Here is a 16,046-nt window from a genome sequence, read left to right as displayed (position 1 = left end):
CCTCTGCCTCTGGGGTTTGGCTTGCAAGGAGGAGCTGCCTGTCTGTCAGTGCCCTACGGAGGACCCTTTGGGCTTTGCATATCCGGATGTCAGCTCAGAGCCAGGCCACAGGTCACAGGGTCCTGCTCGGTGCCCCCGGGCTGACCTTCCTTCTTCCTTCCAGATAGTGTCCGCTGTGCAGTACTGCCACCAGAAGTTCATTGTCCACAGGGACTTAAAGGTGAGCCAGGCTCTTGGCCTGAGTCTTTGGGTTGCCTTGCTCGCCCTTCGTTAATTATGACCACCAGGCTCTGAAGGGAGGGGCAAGGAAACTCCACCCTTGAATAATTTGATGAGGACACCCCTCCGGCCGCGCCTGGTACTCCCTGCGAAGACTTGGGGCCCCACCCCTCCCCATTTCACCTGTCAGTGCATTGCTCCATGCAGCTGCACTCTGGGGCAGGAGCATGGCTGCCGGCCCGGCGGCTGACAGGTGGGCCCGGGTGTTCCACAGCTGCACCCAGCTGCTTGGCAGTCGCATGTGCTCAACTGAGCTGTTAGAATGTGAAGCTGCAGAAGAGCCGAGTCCCTGAAGATGGGACCGTGACTGACCTGGGCCTGGCTTGAAAGCCTTGTGGCTCTCATGGCGTCTGAGCCTTCGGCTCCCAGCACCAAGTGGCCGCCTGAGTGAGCAGTGGCCTGTGCTGCCCTCCTCCAGCCCAGCCTGGTCGTGCTGAGTAAAGGCTGGCCCTGGCATGGGTGGGCTCTCCCATTTCCTCAGTCCCTCCCACCCAGTGCCTGCATGTGAAATGGACCAATCCCCAACATTGTCCATCTTCCCTTCTAGGCGGAGAACCTGCTCCTGGATGCTGACATGAACATCAAGATTGCAGACTTTGGCTTTAGCAATGAATTCACCTTTGGGAACAAGCTGGACACCTTCTGCGGCAGCCCCCCCTATGCTGCCCCAGAGCTCTTCCAGGGCAAAAAGTACGACGGCCCTGAGGTGGACGTGTGGAGTCTGGGAGTTATCCTGTATACACTGGTCAGCGGATCCCTGCCTTTCGATGGACAGAACCTCAAGGTGGAGTGAAGTGCAAGCTTGGCCATGTTAATTACTCCTCATTTCCTCTCAGCCCGGTCTCAGCCCTTGACCTCTCATCCTTGCCACCTCTGCATTTTCCCACACCTGCGCTTCGGAGGAGAGCTTGCTGAAGGTGGCAGCCTTTGACAGGCCCTCTCATCCAGTGTAATCACATCAGGTCTTTCCTCAAAAGCTGGCAGCCTCAGACTGATCAAGCCAGAGGGCACGGGGCACTTGACAGCGCCGCCTTCTGGGGAGGGGCCTCGGCCTAGGCCCTCCGCCTCCTGCCTTGTTGCACGCTCCTCGGCCTGGCCAGCAGGCTCTCAAGATCCTGGATATCAGGTTTCTTCCCTTGACCCTAGGGTGACTTAAATTTTCCTCCTACAGGAGCTGCGGGAGCGGGTACTGAGGGGGAAATACCGAATTCCATTCTACATGTCCACGGACTGTGAAAACCTGCTTAAGAAATTTCTCATTCTCAATCCCAGCAAGAGAGGCACTTTAGAGGTGAGCGCCTGGAGCCCTGCTGCTGGAAAGTCCTGGGCTCGCCAGAACCCCCGGCTGAGCTGTCTTCCCTGCCCTTCCCTTCCTTTTGCTCCCCAGCAAATCATGAAAGATCGATGGATGAATGTGGGCCACGAAGATGATGAGTTAAAGCCTTATGTGGAGCCACTCCCTGATTACAAGGACCCTAGGCGGACAGGTGAGGCTGTGCTGGCCTAGAGATTGCGCTGGCATGGGACTCAGGACCAGCCTTGACTGTGTGTCCCCTCTGTGCAGAGCTGATGGTGTCCATGGGTTACACACGGGAAGAGATCCAGGACTCCCTGGTGGGCCAGAGGTACAACGAGGTGATGGCCACCTACCTGCTGCTGGGCTACAAGAGCTCCGAGGTGTGTACCCCCCGCTCTGCCCCACCTGCCAGCTCACTGCCAGTGCACCCCACGTGTTTTCTGCGAAGCCTAGCTCTGGCGGTGAAGGTCCTCTGGCCTTTGCTTTTATGCATCTCCCTCAGTGAAGGGGAGCTGTTGGGGTTGGGGCCTGCGCCCGGGGGTCCTTGTGGGTGAGCAGACCCAGCTGGGTCTCTGCTGGTTAGGCCGGACATTGGTTAGTCTGGCTGTTTGGTGTATGTCTCACTCTCTCTCTGCAATATGTGGGTACGTGTGCCCCGTGTCTGCCTTACAGGCACCCGGGTCTATGTGTTGCACCTGCCTAGTGCTCGTGTCTGCGTGTAAGTCCGTACGACCTGCCCTGCGACTTCTCGGTGGTTCTCCCGCCTGTCCAAGGCAACCAAGTCTGAATCCAAAATCGAGGGTCTCGAGGGAATGCAGTCTGGTTTCCCCATCTGTGCCTTGTCCCCACATGCCCCCAGAGCCTCCCCACTCTCTTCTTCCCTCCCTCTCCCGGTTCTCACCAGAGCCTGCTCAGGAGCGCCTGGTGGGGTGGGGTGGTCTTCCCGTGTGCGTCCTCGTGGGTGTGTTTCCCGCTGGCAGGGAACGGGGGTATGGGGCCTTCGGCCATTGGTCAGGGCCGGTGTCCAGGCATGTGTGTCTGGAGTGAGGTGCGCCCTGGACGACAGGGGCGCGTCTGTGAGCCCGGGCGGCTGTGCCGGGGCGGGTGTCCGTCGCCGCTGCCTCTGCTTGACTGCGCCCTGCCTCGGTCTCCTGCAGCTGGAGGGCGACACCATCACCTTGAAGCCCCGGCCTCCCACAGACCTGACCAGCAGCAGCGCCCCTTCCCCCTCCCACAAGGTGCAGCGCAGCGTCTCGGCCAACCCCAAGCAGCGGCGCTTCAGTGACCAGGGTGGGTGCCGGGCGGTGACGGGAGGCGGGTCCACCCTTCTCCCTAGGGACGCGGGCCTGGGGGCGCTGCTGGCAGTGTGCAGCGGCACGGCCTGGGGAAATGGGGTCTGCCATGGCACGCGGGGGGCCCTGTCTCACTCTCCCCATTCTGGCCCAGCAGCTGGTCCTGCCATCCCCACCTCTAATTCCTACTCTAAGAAAACTCAGAGTAACAACGCAGAAAATAAGCGGCCTGAGGAGGACCGGGAGTCCGGGCGGAAGGCCAGCAGCACCGCCAAAGTGCCTGCCAGCCCCCTGCCTGGTCTGGAGAGGAAGAAGACCACCCCCAGCCCCTCCACGGTGAGCCCGACCAGGCCTTCCGCCCCCAGCCTGCAGCCTCCCGCCCTGCCCCCTCCCCTGTATCTTCCTGCTAGGGGCCTCCCTTGCTGCCAGCAGCTCTTACTCCACACTTGGCTGTTTACCCGACCTGCTCTGGGGCCACTTGGTGCTGATGTCAGAAGCACAGCCCCGAGAGTAAAGGCCAAATCTTTTATTCTGCCTACTGAAGGTGGAGGGGAAATGGCCTTACGAGCCCACCTGAAGACATCTGCTTTTCTGTGACACAGCTGTGCCCTTTGCTTCCCACAGAACAGCGTCCTCTCCACCAGCACAAACCGAAGCAGGAATTCCCCACTTTTAGAGAGAGCCAGCCTAGGCCAGGCCTCCATCCAGAATGGCAAGGACAGGTAAGAGTCCGTGGCCATGCACCCTGGGAGCCGCCTGCACAGCACCCTCTCCTGCTTTCTGGAGTCCGTCCTGGCTCTGTCTGGTCCAGCTCCCCTACCCACACCCCTTGCCTCCCCTCACCTGCCCCGCCCCGCCCCGTGCTCCCATGACCGCTCCCTGTGTGTGCTGAGTGTGCGACTCTGGTCATCTCCACTCCCTTCTTGCTTCTCCACTGCAGCCGGGCCTGACCATGTGTGCCCCTAGGCTTGGTTTTGGGGGCCCTGGCTTGGGGCAGAGCGAAGGGTACATAGCAGGGTGATGCTAGCCATGCCCCTCAGAGCAGAGCTGCCCTCGCCTTGAAAATCATCACCCCCTTTCCTGGTTCCTGACTCCACCTATTCTGAGCTGAAAACTCTCTTTAACGGCACCTGCTCTTTCTGTCAAAGAGACACTTTTGCCCCCAGCAGTGCTGGGAGACCAGCGCAGCCCAGAGGGGGCCTTCTGTCAGCTTTCCTGAGCTCGGGCATCTGCCGTGGGCTGCAGCCTTGCCTGCCTCCGCTGCACTCTGCTTCCCGGCCCTGCTTCTTTGCTGACTCGCATCCCATTGGGGCTCCCCAGGCCCGCCCTGCATCCCGATGCCCATGCTCCCCAGCTCTTACCCACCGACCCCCACCCCACCCCACCCCGGCTTCCTAACCTAAACCTCCCACCCCCGCCACCCCTAACCCAGGCCTCTCCGCTGCTTTTGTCTCCTAGCCTAACCATGCCAGGGTCCCGGGCCTCCACGGCTTCTGCTTCTGCCGCAGTCTCTGCGGCCCGACCCCGCCAGCACCAGAAATCCATGTCGGCCTCCGTGCACCCCAACAAGGCCACTGGGCTGCCCCCCACGGACAGTAACTGTGAGGTGCCGCGGCCCAGGCAAGTGTGCTGGGGCAGTGGCCTCACCTGCTGCCCTCAGCCTGCCCACCCCTTGCCCCTAACAATTTCTTCCCACTTGGGGGTCCTGCTCTTTTCTTGTCCTCAACCTCAAGAATTGACTCTGGCCCCTGCAACTAGGAAGTAGAGGGAACAACAGCAAAAAAAATAGCTTAATGCCCCTCTTTCCCTCCAGTTCTCCCTCTCAGAACAGATATGCCAGAAGCCGTCCCGAGGCTCCAGGAGGAAGCTTTTTGTTGTGAGCCTTCCTGGATTTCCTTAGGACCCCGGGGACAGTCAGCATCACAGGGACTCACTCCCTGAGGGTCGGTCAGCCTTGTCCCCTTGAGGTTCCAGTTTGCCCAGCTCCCAAGAGCCACTTCTCTCCAGCCTGTACTGCTCTCCACACACGTGTCCTTCCTCGCCTCCCTGCCTCCCCGAAACCACCACCCTTCCTTCACCAGAGTCCTCCCGTGTCCTCGGCGGTCACACCCTTCCTTCTGTGTCTCCGTGGTGGCTGCCTCTGCCCTAGCACACCTCCCTGCGCCTGGCCAGGGCACCCCCGGTGCTCCTGGTGACGGCTGGCTTGTGCCCTGACGCGTTGCCCATGCCCCATCTTTTCCCACAGTACAGCCCCACAGCGGGTCCCTGTCGCCTCCCCCTCCGCCCACAACATCAGCAGCAGTGGTGGAGCCCCAGAACGAACTAACTTCCCCCGGGGTGTGTCCAGTCGAAGCACCTTCCACGCAGGGCAGCTCCGACAGGTGCGGGACCAGCAGAATCTGCCCTTTGGTGTGACCCCAGCCTCTCCCTCTGGCAACAGCCAGGGCCGGCGGGGGGCCTCTGGGAGCATCTTCAGCAAATTCACCTCCAAGTTTGTGCGCAGGTGAGTAGAGTACTTATTGCAGCAGAGAGACTGAGTCTGGGTCCTCCCACGGGAAGGGAAGAGTGGGGGGCTCAGGGAAAACCCTGAAGTTAGAAGAGGTCCAGAAAGCCTGAGAAATTGGGGCCTTGTCAGAATCTTTTATGCCAGACCCATCCTCTCAGGCCTCTTCCCAACTCCTGTACACCCCTCATTCTCTGGCCCCAAGCAGATGGCCTCTGCCGCCTCCTCCAGGAGAGTGTGAACTCAGATGCTAAAATAAAAGCCCCCTCTTCTCTTCTGAGTTCCCATGGAAACTTGCACTTGGTGACGCAGCTGCAAAGTCATGAGGCACGAGCCAGGCTGGGCCAGCAGGGAGTCTGTTCCTGGTCCCTGTCTTCCCCTTTGACCCAGCCCCATGGGGTCATGTCTGTGGCCGCCACACATTTCCTGAGCCCAGGTTGCCAGGATGAAGGCCGCAACTGAGCCATCGGGTAGGGGCCCAAGGCAGCCGTCTCCTGCGCAGCCTGAATCCCTGAGACCATCCTGTGTGGCAGCCACGGTGGGCACTCTTCAAAGGTGCTCTTGCACCTGGCTCTGACCTCCCCAGAGGGACAGCTCGGAGTCTCCCAGGGCCTTCAGCCATCTGGCCTCCGGCTGCTCCCTGTCTCCACCCATCTGCTTCCTCCACCACCTCAGTGGAGTCCAGGAAGCAGCAGGGGGCTTTTGGGGAACTTTTGGGTGGGCTTGCCCCCCTCTCCCTCCTGTGCCTCCCCCCACTCAGCTGGAGTCGCCCCAAACCCAGTCCCTTTGCAGCCCAGGGCCCAGACTCCAGGCTGGCTGCTGCGTGGGGCAGGAGCAGGTCGTGCTGTCTGGCTCTAGTCCCGCTGAGCGGCTCTTTCACAAGTGGGGTGACCTTTGAACCTGTAAAGCCCACTCCCTACCTGCTTATCCACATACCGTCTTGTTGGTTTTTTTTATTTCTTTTTTTATTTTGTCTTTTTTTGTTTGTTTTTTTAGAAATCTGTCTTTCAGGTTTGCCAGAAGGTAGGCGTTGAGCCCGCTGTGTGTGTGTGTCTGTGTCCTGTGTCCTGCCTCTGTCACTAACTCCTCTTCTGGCTCTTGCTCCCTCCCCTGTCTGCTAACCACGCCTGTGTGGCCCTCTTTCTGCCATCTTAAAGGGACGAAGGCTGGGCAGCAGTTCGGGATCATGTGTGCCCCTTCAGGGCAAGTGGCTTTGAAAATGACTGAAGTTCTCCCTTTAAGATTGTCTCCGCCACCCTTGCCCTGGGTCTGGTCACAAGTCTTGGGCTCCTTTTCTGACCTTCCGCTGTCTGTGCATGTGCTCTGAGGAGGCTCCTGGGGGACTGAGAGTGTCTGGGATGGTGTCTCATTCTAGGTCTCCTGGGCTTCCCCTTCTCTGTTCCCTCAACTTCAGGGCTGTGTGTCCTCCGGGATGGCAGGACTCTGGAGGTACTACAGGGACGCTGGGGTCCCCAGGCTTCCACCTGATGCCTCCAGGTCCAAGGAGCCTTTTGTGTCAGGAGCGGGGCATAGCACCCCCTTCTGGCAGCTCCTGCCAGACTGGGCACACCCCACCCCCACCCAGCACAAGTCCTGCCTCCAGCAATATCTGGATGAAGCAGGGTGGCTCTGGACTGTGTGCGTCCTCTGCACCCGTGGCTTCCAGGGAGCTAGGAGCTGGGCTGTTCCCAGGTTTGGATTGTGCACCCCTGAGCCCTGGTGAAAAATGGGAGCCCCCCCCTGACTCAGGCATCTCCCTTCGTAAGCTGCTGGATCCTGCCTCTTCCAGCCCTGGCCCTATCCTCATCTTCTGCAGTGGCCTGGGTGGGTCAAACAGAAGACCAAGGGCCAGGTCGGGAGCACTGGCTCCCCGAGGCTGGCAGCCCAGACCCTGCGTGGTGCTGAGGCACTGGCAGGCGTGTTGGGCCCCCCACTGACAACAACAGCCAGGACAGGGTCTTCCGAAGTTCCCCTTCCGCCCACTGCTCCCCACCCAGCTCCTCGCCTGCATGGCTGGCTGTTGACTCACAGGGCCCCGGTGGGGCTGCCCTGCAGGCGCCTCCGCCCACGGGGCAGGAGCCAGGTGGGGCTGGAGAGATGAGCCAGGCTCCTCCCCGGCACAGCCCCTGCTCCCTGCTCGCAGCGCTGGTTTGCAGTCGTGTGTCTGGTGTGTCTCCTGTTCTTTTACATGTGCTGCTGCTGCTCTCTCTCTCCTCACCTCCCTGCTGTCCTCAGTAGCCCCCAGGTTCCCGGCTCCAGGCACCCATCTTCCAGCCAGGAGCTGGAGCAGCCGCTCAGCGGGGCCAGACCTCTTTCCCACCCACCCTCCAAGGTGTCTGCCCTGCCCTGCCCTGCCCTGCCCGCCACCCTCCCTTCCTGTGCAAGCAGATGGCCTGGCAGCCTGGCAGGCAGGGGGTCATAAAAGAGTGGGGGAGGAGGGCCTGTCCGCAGCTGGCCCTGGCACCCTGTGCCCTCCCCCCCCCCAGGCACATGCAGAGCAGTTCAGCTCGCAGCCCTTTCTGCCTCCTAAGAGAGGCCTCTGTCCATCCCTCAGCCCCTTCCTTCCTGCTCAGAGAACTGCAGTTCTGAGGCCCTGGTCACTGGAACAGGCGACCCGGCAGTCACAGGGTCACTGGGCATCGCTAGTGCGAGGCAGTGCCCACGTGGAGGTCCTTGCCCTCCAGGCGCAGAGCTCCGCCTCCCCAGCAGATGCTGGGGTGTGGGGAGGGGCCGCCAAGGGCTGGGCTCCCTGGCGCAGGCCCGCGAAGCTGCCAGTGGGCAGCGCCGCACAGCCTGTTGGCCAGCCAGGTGATGGGCAGGGGCCCTTGGACTTGGGCCTGCCCGCCCACCCAGCGGGCACCTCCTGGGACCCAGCCTCACCTGGGTTGGTGACAGCGGAAGGAGCGAGAGGTCCCAGCACTAAACTCTCCCTCGCTCTGTTTTTTGAGGAACCTGAATGAACCTGAAAGCAAAGACCGAGTGGAGACGCTCAGGTGAGAGGGTTGGAGCCACACGGCTCGCCCGAGCCTCCTGCTCCCCTCTTCCTCCTGCCGCCTGGCTCTTCCTCCTGCTCTGCCCTGTCCCCTTTCCTTGCCGGAGCCCCCGACTCCCCACCACCCACCCTAGGTGTGGGCCCTTCTCAGCCTTGGTGTCTTCTGGAAGCAGAGCCCTGGGCTGGGTGGTGGGGCCTGGCCACCAGCTCACCTGTCTGTGCCTCAGCCCTTCTGTCCAGTCAGCGCTGCTCAGGGCCATGGAGCAGAGCACCGGTGCCCCCCCCGGCCTTCCCCTCGGCAGGGCAGGTGGCGCTGGCTCTCCTCCCCTCTGCTGCCTTGTCTGCTCCAGAGGGGCGGCAGGACAGCCCTGCACCTCCCCCAGCTCTGCGCGCCGCCGCCAGCCTCTCGCCTCCCACGCTGCACTCTGGTCTTGGTGTCCTGCTGGGGGGCGGGCCTCTCCCAGGGGCCCTTTGCCCCCTGACCGCTGCCTTTGCCCTCCCGCCTGCAGACCTCACGTGGTGGGCAGTGGAGGCAACGACAAAGACAAGGAGGAGTGTCGGGAGGCCAAGCCGCGCTCCCTGCGCTTCACCTGGAGCATGAAGACCACGAGCTCCATGGAGCCCAACGAGATGATGCGGGAGATCCGCAAGGTGCTGGACGCCAACAGCTGCCAGAGCGAGCTGCACGAGAGGTACATGCTGCTGTGCATGCACGGCACGCCGGGCCACGAGAGCTTCGTGCAGTGGGAGATGGAGGTGTGCAAGCTGCCGCGGCTGTCCCTCAACGGCGTGCGCTTCAAGCGGATATCGGGCACCTCCATGGCCTTCAAAAACATTGCTTCCAAAATAGCCAACGAGCTGAAGCTTTAACAGGCTGCCCGGCGCGGGGCGACGGCCGCCGGCTGGACTTAGCTGCTGGGGCCGCTGCCCCCGGCCGCCGGCGCCGGGTTGGGTGTCTCCCCTGCTGGCACTTCTCCCTCCCCGCCCCTCTCGGTCTTTTCTTCCATGTTTGTGGGGGATGGGAGGGGGTGCTTCCCACTCACCCCCATTTACCCCTGTCCAGAATTTACCCCTTGTCCCCTCTCCCCCACAGGAGGCTAAAGAAGGGGAGGGGGTGGGGGGGCAGGGCTCCCCCTCGGTACTGCGGTTGCACAGAGTATTTCGCCTAAACCAAGAAATTTTTTATTACCAAAAAGAAAAAAGAAAAAAAAAATCCCAGCGACCACCTTTCCTCCCTGCCCCATTGGGACAGTCGAGACTGGATCTGTGGGGTTTCCCAGGAGGGTGGCTCAGGGCTGGAACACTCTCAGGCAAGAGTGGTGGAGTTCCCTGCCAGGCCCTCCGCCAGGCCCACTTTGGGCTTCTCCCCTCTCCTCCCCTTCCTCTCCCAGCAAACCTCCAGAGGTGGCCTTCCCCTGACCTCAGGCTCCTGGGCAGGAGCCCTGGGTGGTTGGGGGCCGGGGCGGAGGTGCTGCCTGTCTGAGGTGGGCGGGCTGGCCGCCAAGGGGCTCCAGCCTCCCTCCACACCGTGTCCTCCGCCCGCCTTCCCCAGAGCTGGGCATTTCCTTCCACAAGCTGCTGTGGGGACTCACGTTCCCCTCCTCAAAAGTCTGTGCCATCTTCTCCCGCCCCTCCCAGCGAAGGTAGGGCTGACCCCAGGGCTGGGGGCCGGGAGGGTCGCTGGGCAGATGGGCTCCTCGGCCCCCAGGGGGCTGCCAGGGCTGCTGTCTCTTGTCTCCTCCGGAACTGCTGGGCCTCTCCGTTCTGGGAGAGCCTTTGTCTGAAAGCACAGCCCTCGCCGCCGCACCTTCCCCACCGCTCCCGTCTCGGCATTAATCTGGGCACCAGCTAGTTCCTGAGCAGTGACTTCCCTCCCCACTCACCTGGCCTGGCCTCTCCTCTCAGGAGACACTGCCCAGGTCTCCACGGCCACCTGGCAGGAGGCTGCGTGGGGCAGTGGGGTGGGAGGTCTGCCCTCCACAGGATGGGAGCCAGGGGCCATGTGACCCCCAGCTTGCTACACTGCAGCCAGTGTGGGAGTGCCCAGTTCTGGACGCTTGGCTGGTGGCGGCCGCTGCATCCCTTAATTTATTTCTCTGCTGTTTCTGTTCTTGAGAAATTGGGAGAGGGGGTCCTGCAGAGGCTGCCTCTACCCTCACCTGAGTTGTACATTTTTTGTGATGGGTTTTATTTTTTATTTTATTATTTTATTATTATGGTTTTTTTTTTTTTTTTTTTTTTTGATTTATGATGACTCCGCCCCTACTCATCACTCTCCTCCCAGGCCAGGCTCCTGCAAGTCGAGCCCTTGGGTCCCAGGAAGGGGCCTCGCCAACCTCAGCCCTCCTGCCCCAAGCCCGACTGTGACTGTGGGCTCCGGCTCTGACCAAGGGCTCCCTCTCTCCTTCCCTGCCCCTGCCCTTTGGAACAGCCCGGGTGCTCGAGGGGCCAGGAGGGCAAGGCTTGACTCCCAGAGGGGGTGGCAGCCCGGGGGCCTCCCAGGCTAGGTGGCCCCTCCCCACCCAGCCCCCCCTCCTGCACTTAGTTTCTCCTCTGGATCAAACACGTAATAAAGAGAATGTTTGGAATCTGAGCTGCCTCCTCCTGTTTCTTCTCCCAGCCAGGCAAGGGCCCAGTCCCCAGTCCCCATGGGCAAGCTAGCATGGTCCAGCCTGCCTACCACACAGGAGAACCAACTCCTGTCTGGGACCTGGGGGAGAAACCAGTGCTAGGTGCTGGCCCCCGGCACCCCCAGGGCACAGACAGGAAGCAGAGCCCAGGACCCTTTCACCAACCGGGAAAGAGGACTCTGTGAGCGTGAAAGGTTTTATTTGTTTATTTTTTAAAAACATTCAAAAATAAACCCATGTCTGCGTATGTCCCAGCCCTTTCAGCTTTGGGGCGGTGCACCCTCAGAGCCCCTCGGATCGTCCCCCAGGCCCCTGAAGACAGGAGCTCTGCCACCCCTGCAGGTCCACTGTAGTCAGGCCCTCACGGAAACTGCCCACCTCCCCCCGCAAGTCCCCTCCCACCTTACCCTAGACTTATTGCTAAAAGAAGGGAAAGAGGAAGAACAGCCAGCACACCATTCTGCCCTCTCCCCCACCCATGCTACAGTCACTACTCCTCTACGCGAAGGCCCTGACCTCCAGCAAGGGCCTGAGGCCAAGCCCCAGCAGACTGGGGCGGGAGGGGGGCAGCCGTTCCTTCCAGGCCAGGGAGAGAGTACCCTTGGGCTGGCCCAGAGGCCCCCAAGTCCCAGCCCCTGGCTGGGGTGGGGTGGAGGTGGGCTCAGCTGCCAGAAACAGCCCACAGGTCCAGGCTGTGCCCGTCAGCAGCTCCAAGTCTTCGAAGACATGGCAAGAGCTTTAGTTCCTTCTGTCCTGAAGCCAGAGGCGCCTGAGGACATGCAGCAAAGGGTTTCTGGAGCTTCAGGGCTCAGAGTGAGGGTGCTGGAGGCTCCAGAGAAGCACCCATCAGGGTGGGTGGGGGCTGAGGGCCAGGGCGGGCACTGTGGCGGGAGGCAGCCAGAGCTGGGCGGATGAGGGGGGGCGGCGGCTGGTTGGGGGCCAGCCGAGGCTGGAGGAAGCGGCCCTGCTGCAGTGGGGGCGGCTGTCGAAGCAGAGTGGGTGCTGTGGGCAGAGGTGGCCTCAGCAGAGGGGGGGGCTGGGACAGCGAAGCAGGAGGTGGAGGCGGCGGCGGCACGGGGGGCGCTGCTCGGGGCACCGATGTTGAGACAGAAGTTATCTGGACCTGGAGGAAAGAAGAATGAGAAACCAGGCTCCTTGGCACGCTCAGCCCAGCTAAGGGCAGGGCGGGTCCTCTCCTCTCACCTCATCATCTTCCTCTGAGGCTGGGGGTGGCAAGGGAGCCCCTCTCCTAGCTTCCTCCATGGGAACCGGGGCTCCAGGAGCCCCATCCTGTTCGGCCTCCCATTCCTGCAGCACCTCTTCCAGGTTGAAGCGACGCCGGTAGCTTACAAAGAAGGTCTTCACCTGGGTCAGAGTCTTGTTCCCAATCACCTCTGCAATAGCCCCAAAGTCTTTGCCATACCTACGGATGGCTGTAAGGGCCAAAAGGGGAGCCGAGTGTGAGCACCTCTTAGGAGCAGTTACTTCTCTGATCAGCTCCCTGGAGAGTGGGGGTCGATTCCTGGGGCCCTCCTCCCTATAGTCAAACCCACCTTGCACAGCCAAAAGCTGCTCATCCGTGGTCCAGCGGGAATTGAACTTGGTATTGGCCTGGAGAGCAAGGGATGGAGCCTTTAGACTCCAAAGCTGGGAAATGGAGGCCCTGTTCTCTAAGAAGTTTCCTTTCTCCTCCGGAAAAAAAAAACAAACCCTCATTCACCCAAACTTGAAAGCAGCCTTACCTCTGGGGGGCGCAGAGGGTCGATGCCGCCCTCCAGGGCTTGACGGAGGCTGCTATTGGTCTGCTTCATGCTCTGCACCTGGGGGGGCCAGCCAAGAAGGTGTTGGCTGCTGGTACTAGCCCTGCAGACATGGGGCCCATTTCCCAACAAAGCCTCTGCCGCGCCCCAGTCTCGCTCATCCCTCCTTCACAGCCTCTTGGGAGGGAAGAGGCTAAGCTTCACCCCTTGGAGCAAAGCTTTACTTCTAACGCGTGGTTAACTTTCAGAAGTCAACCAGAAGCCCAGGAACGGGGCAGGGACAAGCCTGGCACCTGCAACATCTCCCTCACCCTCAGGCTGCCTGTCAAATGTGGGCCCCTCTGCTGGGCCCCATCTTTTCTGGGACCCTACCTGACGCTTCAGGGAGATGAGCTGAGAGTCAAGGCCTCGAAGTGTGAGGTTGGCCAGGTCCGGGCTTCCGGATACAGCGGTGAGGCCCTCGGGGCTCAGGTACATGCCCTTGGGTGGGCGCCGTCGCGTACGCAGGGGGTGGTGGCGGTACTGAGACCCTTGGGCCTCCTTCTTCCCAGGGCCTGGGCGGGCGTTCAGGGGCCGAGAGGAGGGCAGAGGCTGCCAGGGAGAGGAGAAGGAGGGTAGCAAGAGCCCAAGGAGAGGCAGGTGGGTGGGCAGGGCCAGACCAGCTCTGGGGCCTCACCTCTCTTTTGGGGTCTCCAGCATCTGGCTCACCCTCACTCACAGTTCCTCGTCCCTCTTCAAGCTCATCGCTGCTGACACGGGGGACAGGAAGGGAGTGAAGCCAGGGCTGGGGCTCCCCAGAGGCTCTGCCTGTCCCCACCCACCTGTCCCCGGACCTCCACCTGTCTTCTTTGTCCTTCCGGCCCCCCAGCCGCCGGGCCTGTCTGTCCATGACACTGGTCCGGCTACGGGTCTTCTTCCAAGAGTAGTAATACTTCACCAGGCTGGGGATCAGCTTGTCAGGCAGCTGGAGGGGCAACACACCAGAGGCTGGGGCCCCCGAAGACTGATCCCAGGGCAGGCTGGTCAGAAAGGAGGGGCTCGGGAGCCCAGGCAGGGGAACGGGCTTTACCATCTGTTGGATCCGCTGGAAGCACTTGCCGTGGAAGCCAAAGGCCTGTTCAAACAGCACCTTGTCCTCCACCGTCCACTCGTCCGGAAACGGGGTGAAGTTGGCCAGGTCGGCCAGTGACTTCTCCACGTCATGCTTATGCCACAGGAGCATGCCCAGCGCCTGGCGCAGGATGGGCGACAACTCAGGCTCGGCTGCCCGCAGCACAAGCCCACCCAGCCCCACTCCGAGTCTGCGGGCCCAGGTTCACCTGCTCAATGTTGTAGCCGTGCTTCTCCTTGGCCATCGCTATGTACTTGTCAACTGCGGGGGGCAGGGGGGGAGGGCTGGGTTATGGAGCAGGGGGTCTCCACTCCTCGGCTAGGCCTCCCCCAGCCCACTTCTGAGGAGAGCTGGCTTTGGGCTGACAAGAGCTGCAGCCCCCAGGGACCCGCCCCAGGCCCCACTCACGCTTGGCATCAGACACACAGTGGTTGGGCGACCACACCAGCATCCCTTTCAGCTCCTTGTTGCTGTAGCGGGCAGGGCTCTCTGAGAGGAAAAGGGGACAAGGCAGCGCCTCAGGCCAGCTCCTGCCTCAGGCCAGCTGGGCGCTGGACCCAGGGCCAGAGGGAGGCAGGAGAGTGGAGCCTCTGAGGTGAGGGGAAGGAGGAGCAGAGACCCAGACAGGAAGGCAGAGCAGGAAAACCAACCAGGCCACGGGGCCACCCACCCCCGCCCACCGCCTGTGCTTCCAGTGGGCGCCAGCCAAGGGCTCCCCCAGGTGAGGCTCCTGGCCAAGCCGTGGGCCCTCTGCTCCCCTCCCTCGGCAGCCTGTCCTGCCACTCACCAGGCTTGCACTCCGGAATTACGGCCTGGTAATTGGTTCCAACGCGGATCATGCTGTCTGTGGAGCCAGGGGGAGGCAGTCAGGACTCCAGGGAGGGAGGGAGCGAGCAGGGAGGATGTGGGGGGGAGGGGGCCGTCTGGAGTTCTCCTTCCTGACCACCCAGGGCCCCCACCTCCCCGAGGGCTCACTTTTCCCAGACCTTCCCCTCAGTTCCCCCTCACTTCTTCCCCCAGTTGCCCTCAGCCACAGAAGGACCTGGGAGAGACCCAGCCTAGGCACAGCCTTGGAGGGCGAGGGGAGGGCAGGGGCCAGTTTGGGAGCCCAGGTCAAGCTGGGCCCTTTGTTCTGGCGGGGGGGGGCCGTTGGGGGGGGGTTGGAGGTTCTGCCCTGAGCCCTGGACCTCAGCCCTGCGGGGATGCGAGGCTCCTCCCCACCACATGAGCCGAGCTGCACCGCCCGCCGCACCTTTCCAGCCCCCGCCCCGGCCAGACCTCAGTCCCCGCAAGGTGGCAAGGTATGAGGGCCCCATCTGCGCGAGGACGGACGCCGAGTCCCTCAGCGACTGAGGGCAGGGCGGGGGCGGGCAGCACCGCTCCTCGGCTACTAGGGGCCCAGCCTCCAGATCCCCGGTGCGGCAGCCCCGTCTTGGGAGAGAACCAGGAAAGGGGCTCCGATTCCAGTTCAGGGAGCCCGAGCCCTCGGCGTAACGCGCCCGGGGCCGGCAACTCCCCCCCTCCCCACTCCGCGCCCCCGCGGCCGGTGCGCCTCTAACCCTGGGCCTCCGGGCTCACCGTGCGAGTGCTCCTCCTCGCTGCTGTCATCCTCCGAGTGGGGCTGGCCGCCGTTGGGCGCCGTCTTGGCCCGGCTGCGGGATAGGATTCCGGAGCCCGCGCTCGGCTTCTCCATCACCGAGGGCATTACCCCGCCCAGCTGCCCCGGGGGGCGCGGGAGCCTCCGGAGAGCCGCGGAGCTTGCCGCGCTCGCCTCGAGCGCCGTGCCCGGCCCGGCCTGGAGAGGTCGCCACTGAGGCTAGAGAGGCGGGAGGTCAGCGTGGCTGGGGTCCGGCGGGGCGGGAGCCCAGCGGGCAGACCCGCGCTCCCCGCGACCCCCGCGGGTGAGGGCGTCAGAAAAGTTTGTGTAGCAGTGGGGTACGCGGGGGATGAGCGCCAGGTTCGGAGCGGCTGGGGCACGCTCGTTCTAGACGCTCCCCCGGGTTGGGGCTCCCCGGGAGAAGTCGGGGCGCCCTGCCCTCGGGGTGTCCCGGAGCCCCACCGCCCTCCTTGCCCACGCAGCTCAGAGGGCGGGCGCTGCGGTGCAGCCGGCGTCCCCCGCGGGCTCCACGCTTCTCGGTTGCCCCGGGATGCCCCACTCCCCCGGCGGGCACCCCTGTCCCGA

At 62.7% G+C, this 16,046-nt stretch overlaps 2 protein-coding genes across 14 annotated transcripts in view; one reads left to right on the top strand and one right to left on the bottom strand.

The window, feature by feature from the left end:
- MARK2 (MAP/microtubule affinity-regulating kinase 2) overlaps window positions 1-10,942 on the top strand; it is a 50,606-nt gene extending 39,664 nt beyond the window's left edge. For 5 of the 11 annotated variants that reach the window (XM_012725468.1, XM_012725464.1, XM_012725467.1 and 2 more), the window contains exons 7-19: window positions 164-220; window positions 827-1,063; window positions 1,451-1,570; window positions 1,667-1,766; window positions 1,844-1,956; window positions 2,734-2,866; window positions 3,026-3,204; window positions 3,493-3,590; window positions 4,327-4,488; window positions 5,114-5,371; window positions 6,368-6,394; window positions 8,320-8,364; window positions 8,873-10,942. In XM_012725468.1, the coding sequence (XP_012580922.1) occupies window positions 164-220; window positions 827-1,063; window positions 1,451-1,570; window positions 1,667-1,766; window positions 1,844-1,956; window positions 2,734-2,866; window positions 3,026-3,204; window positions 3,493-3,590; window positions 4,327-4,488; window positions 5,114-5,371; window positions 6,368-6,394; window positions 8,320-8,364; window positions 8,873-9,233 (1,890 nt within the window). In that variant the 3' untranslated portion in view covers window positions 9,234-10,942. The remainder of the gene's footprint in view (window positions 1-163; window positions 221-826; window positions 1,064-1,450; window positions 1,571-1,666; window positions 1,767-1,843; window positions 1,957-2,733; window positions 2,867-3,025; window positions 3,205-3,492; window positions 3,591-4,326; window positions 4,489-5,113; window positions 5,372-6,367; window positions 6,395-8,319; window positions 8,365-8,872) is intronic. The other 6 variants (XM_012725465.1, XM_004682689.2, XM_012725469.1 and 3 more) reach the window with 5 other exon arrangements.
- A 532-nt stretch (window positions 10,943-11,474) lies between these two features.
- On the bottom strand, window positions 11,475-16,033 carry RCOR2 (REST corepressor 2). 3 transcript variants are annotated; one of them, XM_012725713.1, is made up of 12 exons: window positions 15,443-16,033; window positions 14,652-14,708; window positions 14,273-14,353; window positions 14,073-14,125; window positions 13,823-13,984; window positions 13,587-13,717; window positions 13,430-13,499; window positions 13,126-13,344; window positions 12,736-12,813; window positions 12,547-12,604; window positions 12,197-12,426; window positions 11,475-12,116 (listed from the first exon to the last, which is right to left on the bottom strand). In XM_012725713.1, the coding sequence occupies exons 1-12, from the start codon at window positions 15,567-15,569 to the stop codon at window positions 11,802-11,804; spliced, it is 1,581 nt and encodes a 526-aa protein (XP_012581167.1). In that variant the 5' UTR covers window positions 15,570-16,033; the 3' UTR covers window positions 11,475-11,801. The 3 variants fall into 3 exon arrangements, with proteins under 3 accessions (XP_012581167.1, XP_012581168.1, XP_004682744.1); XM_012725714.1 differs by having other exon boundaries at window positions 13,430-13,502; window positions 13,593-13,717; XM_004682687.2 differs by having other exon boundaries at window positions 13,593-13,717.
- Window positions 16,034-16,046: the final 13 nt, after the last annotated feature.

Source organism: Condylura cristata, unplaced genomic scaffold (assembly GCF_000260355.1).
Source record: "Condylura cristata isolate star-nosed mole 26May11 unplaced genomic scaffold, ConCri1.0 scaffold00015, whole genome shotgun sequence".
NCBI lineage: Eukaryota > Metazoa > Chordata > Mammalia > Eulipotyphla > Talpidae > Condylura > Condylura cristata.
Note: the sequence above shows the minus strand (reverse complement) of the source record. Positions and strands in the feature narration are given on the sequence as shown.

Excerpts from the sequence above, each read along its gene's own strand:
- RCOR2 (XM_012725713.1), bottom strand. The coding sequence starts at position 15,569 with ATGCCCTCGGTGATGGAGAAGCCGAGCGCGGGCTCCGGAATCCTATCC. Across the intron at positions 14,126-14,272 it reads CTGTGTGTCTGATGCCAAGC|TTGACAAGTACATAGCGATG; the intron begins GTGAGTGGGGCC and ends TGCCCCCCGCAG. Across the intron at positions 13,718-13,822 it reads TCCAGCGGATCCAACAGATG|CTGCCTGACAAGCTGATCCC; the intron begins GTAAAGCCCGTT and ends TTGCCCCTCCAG.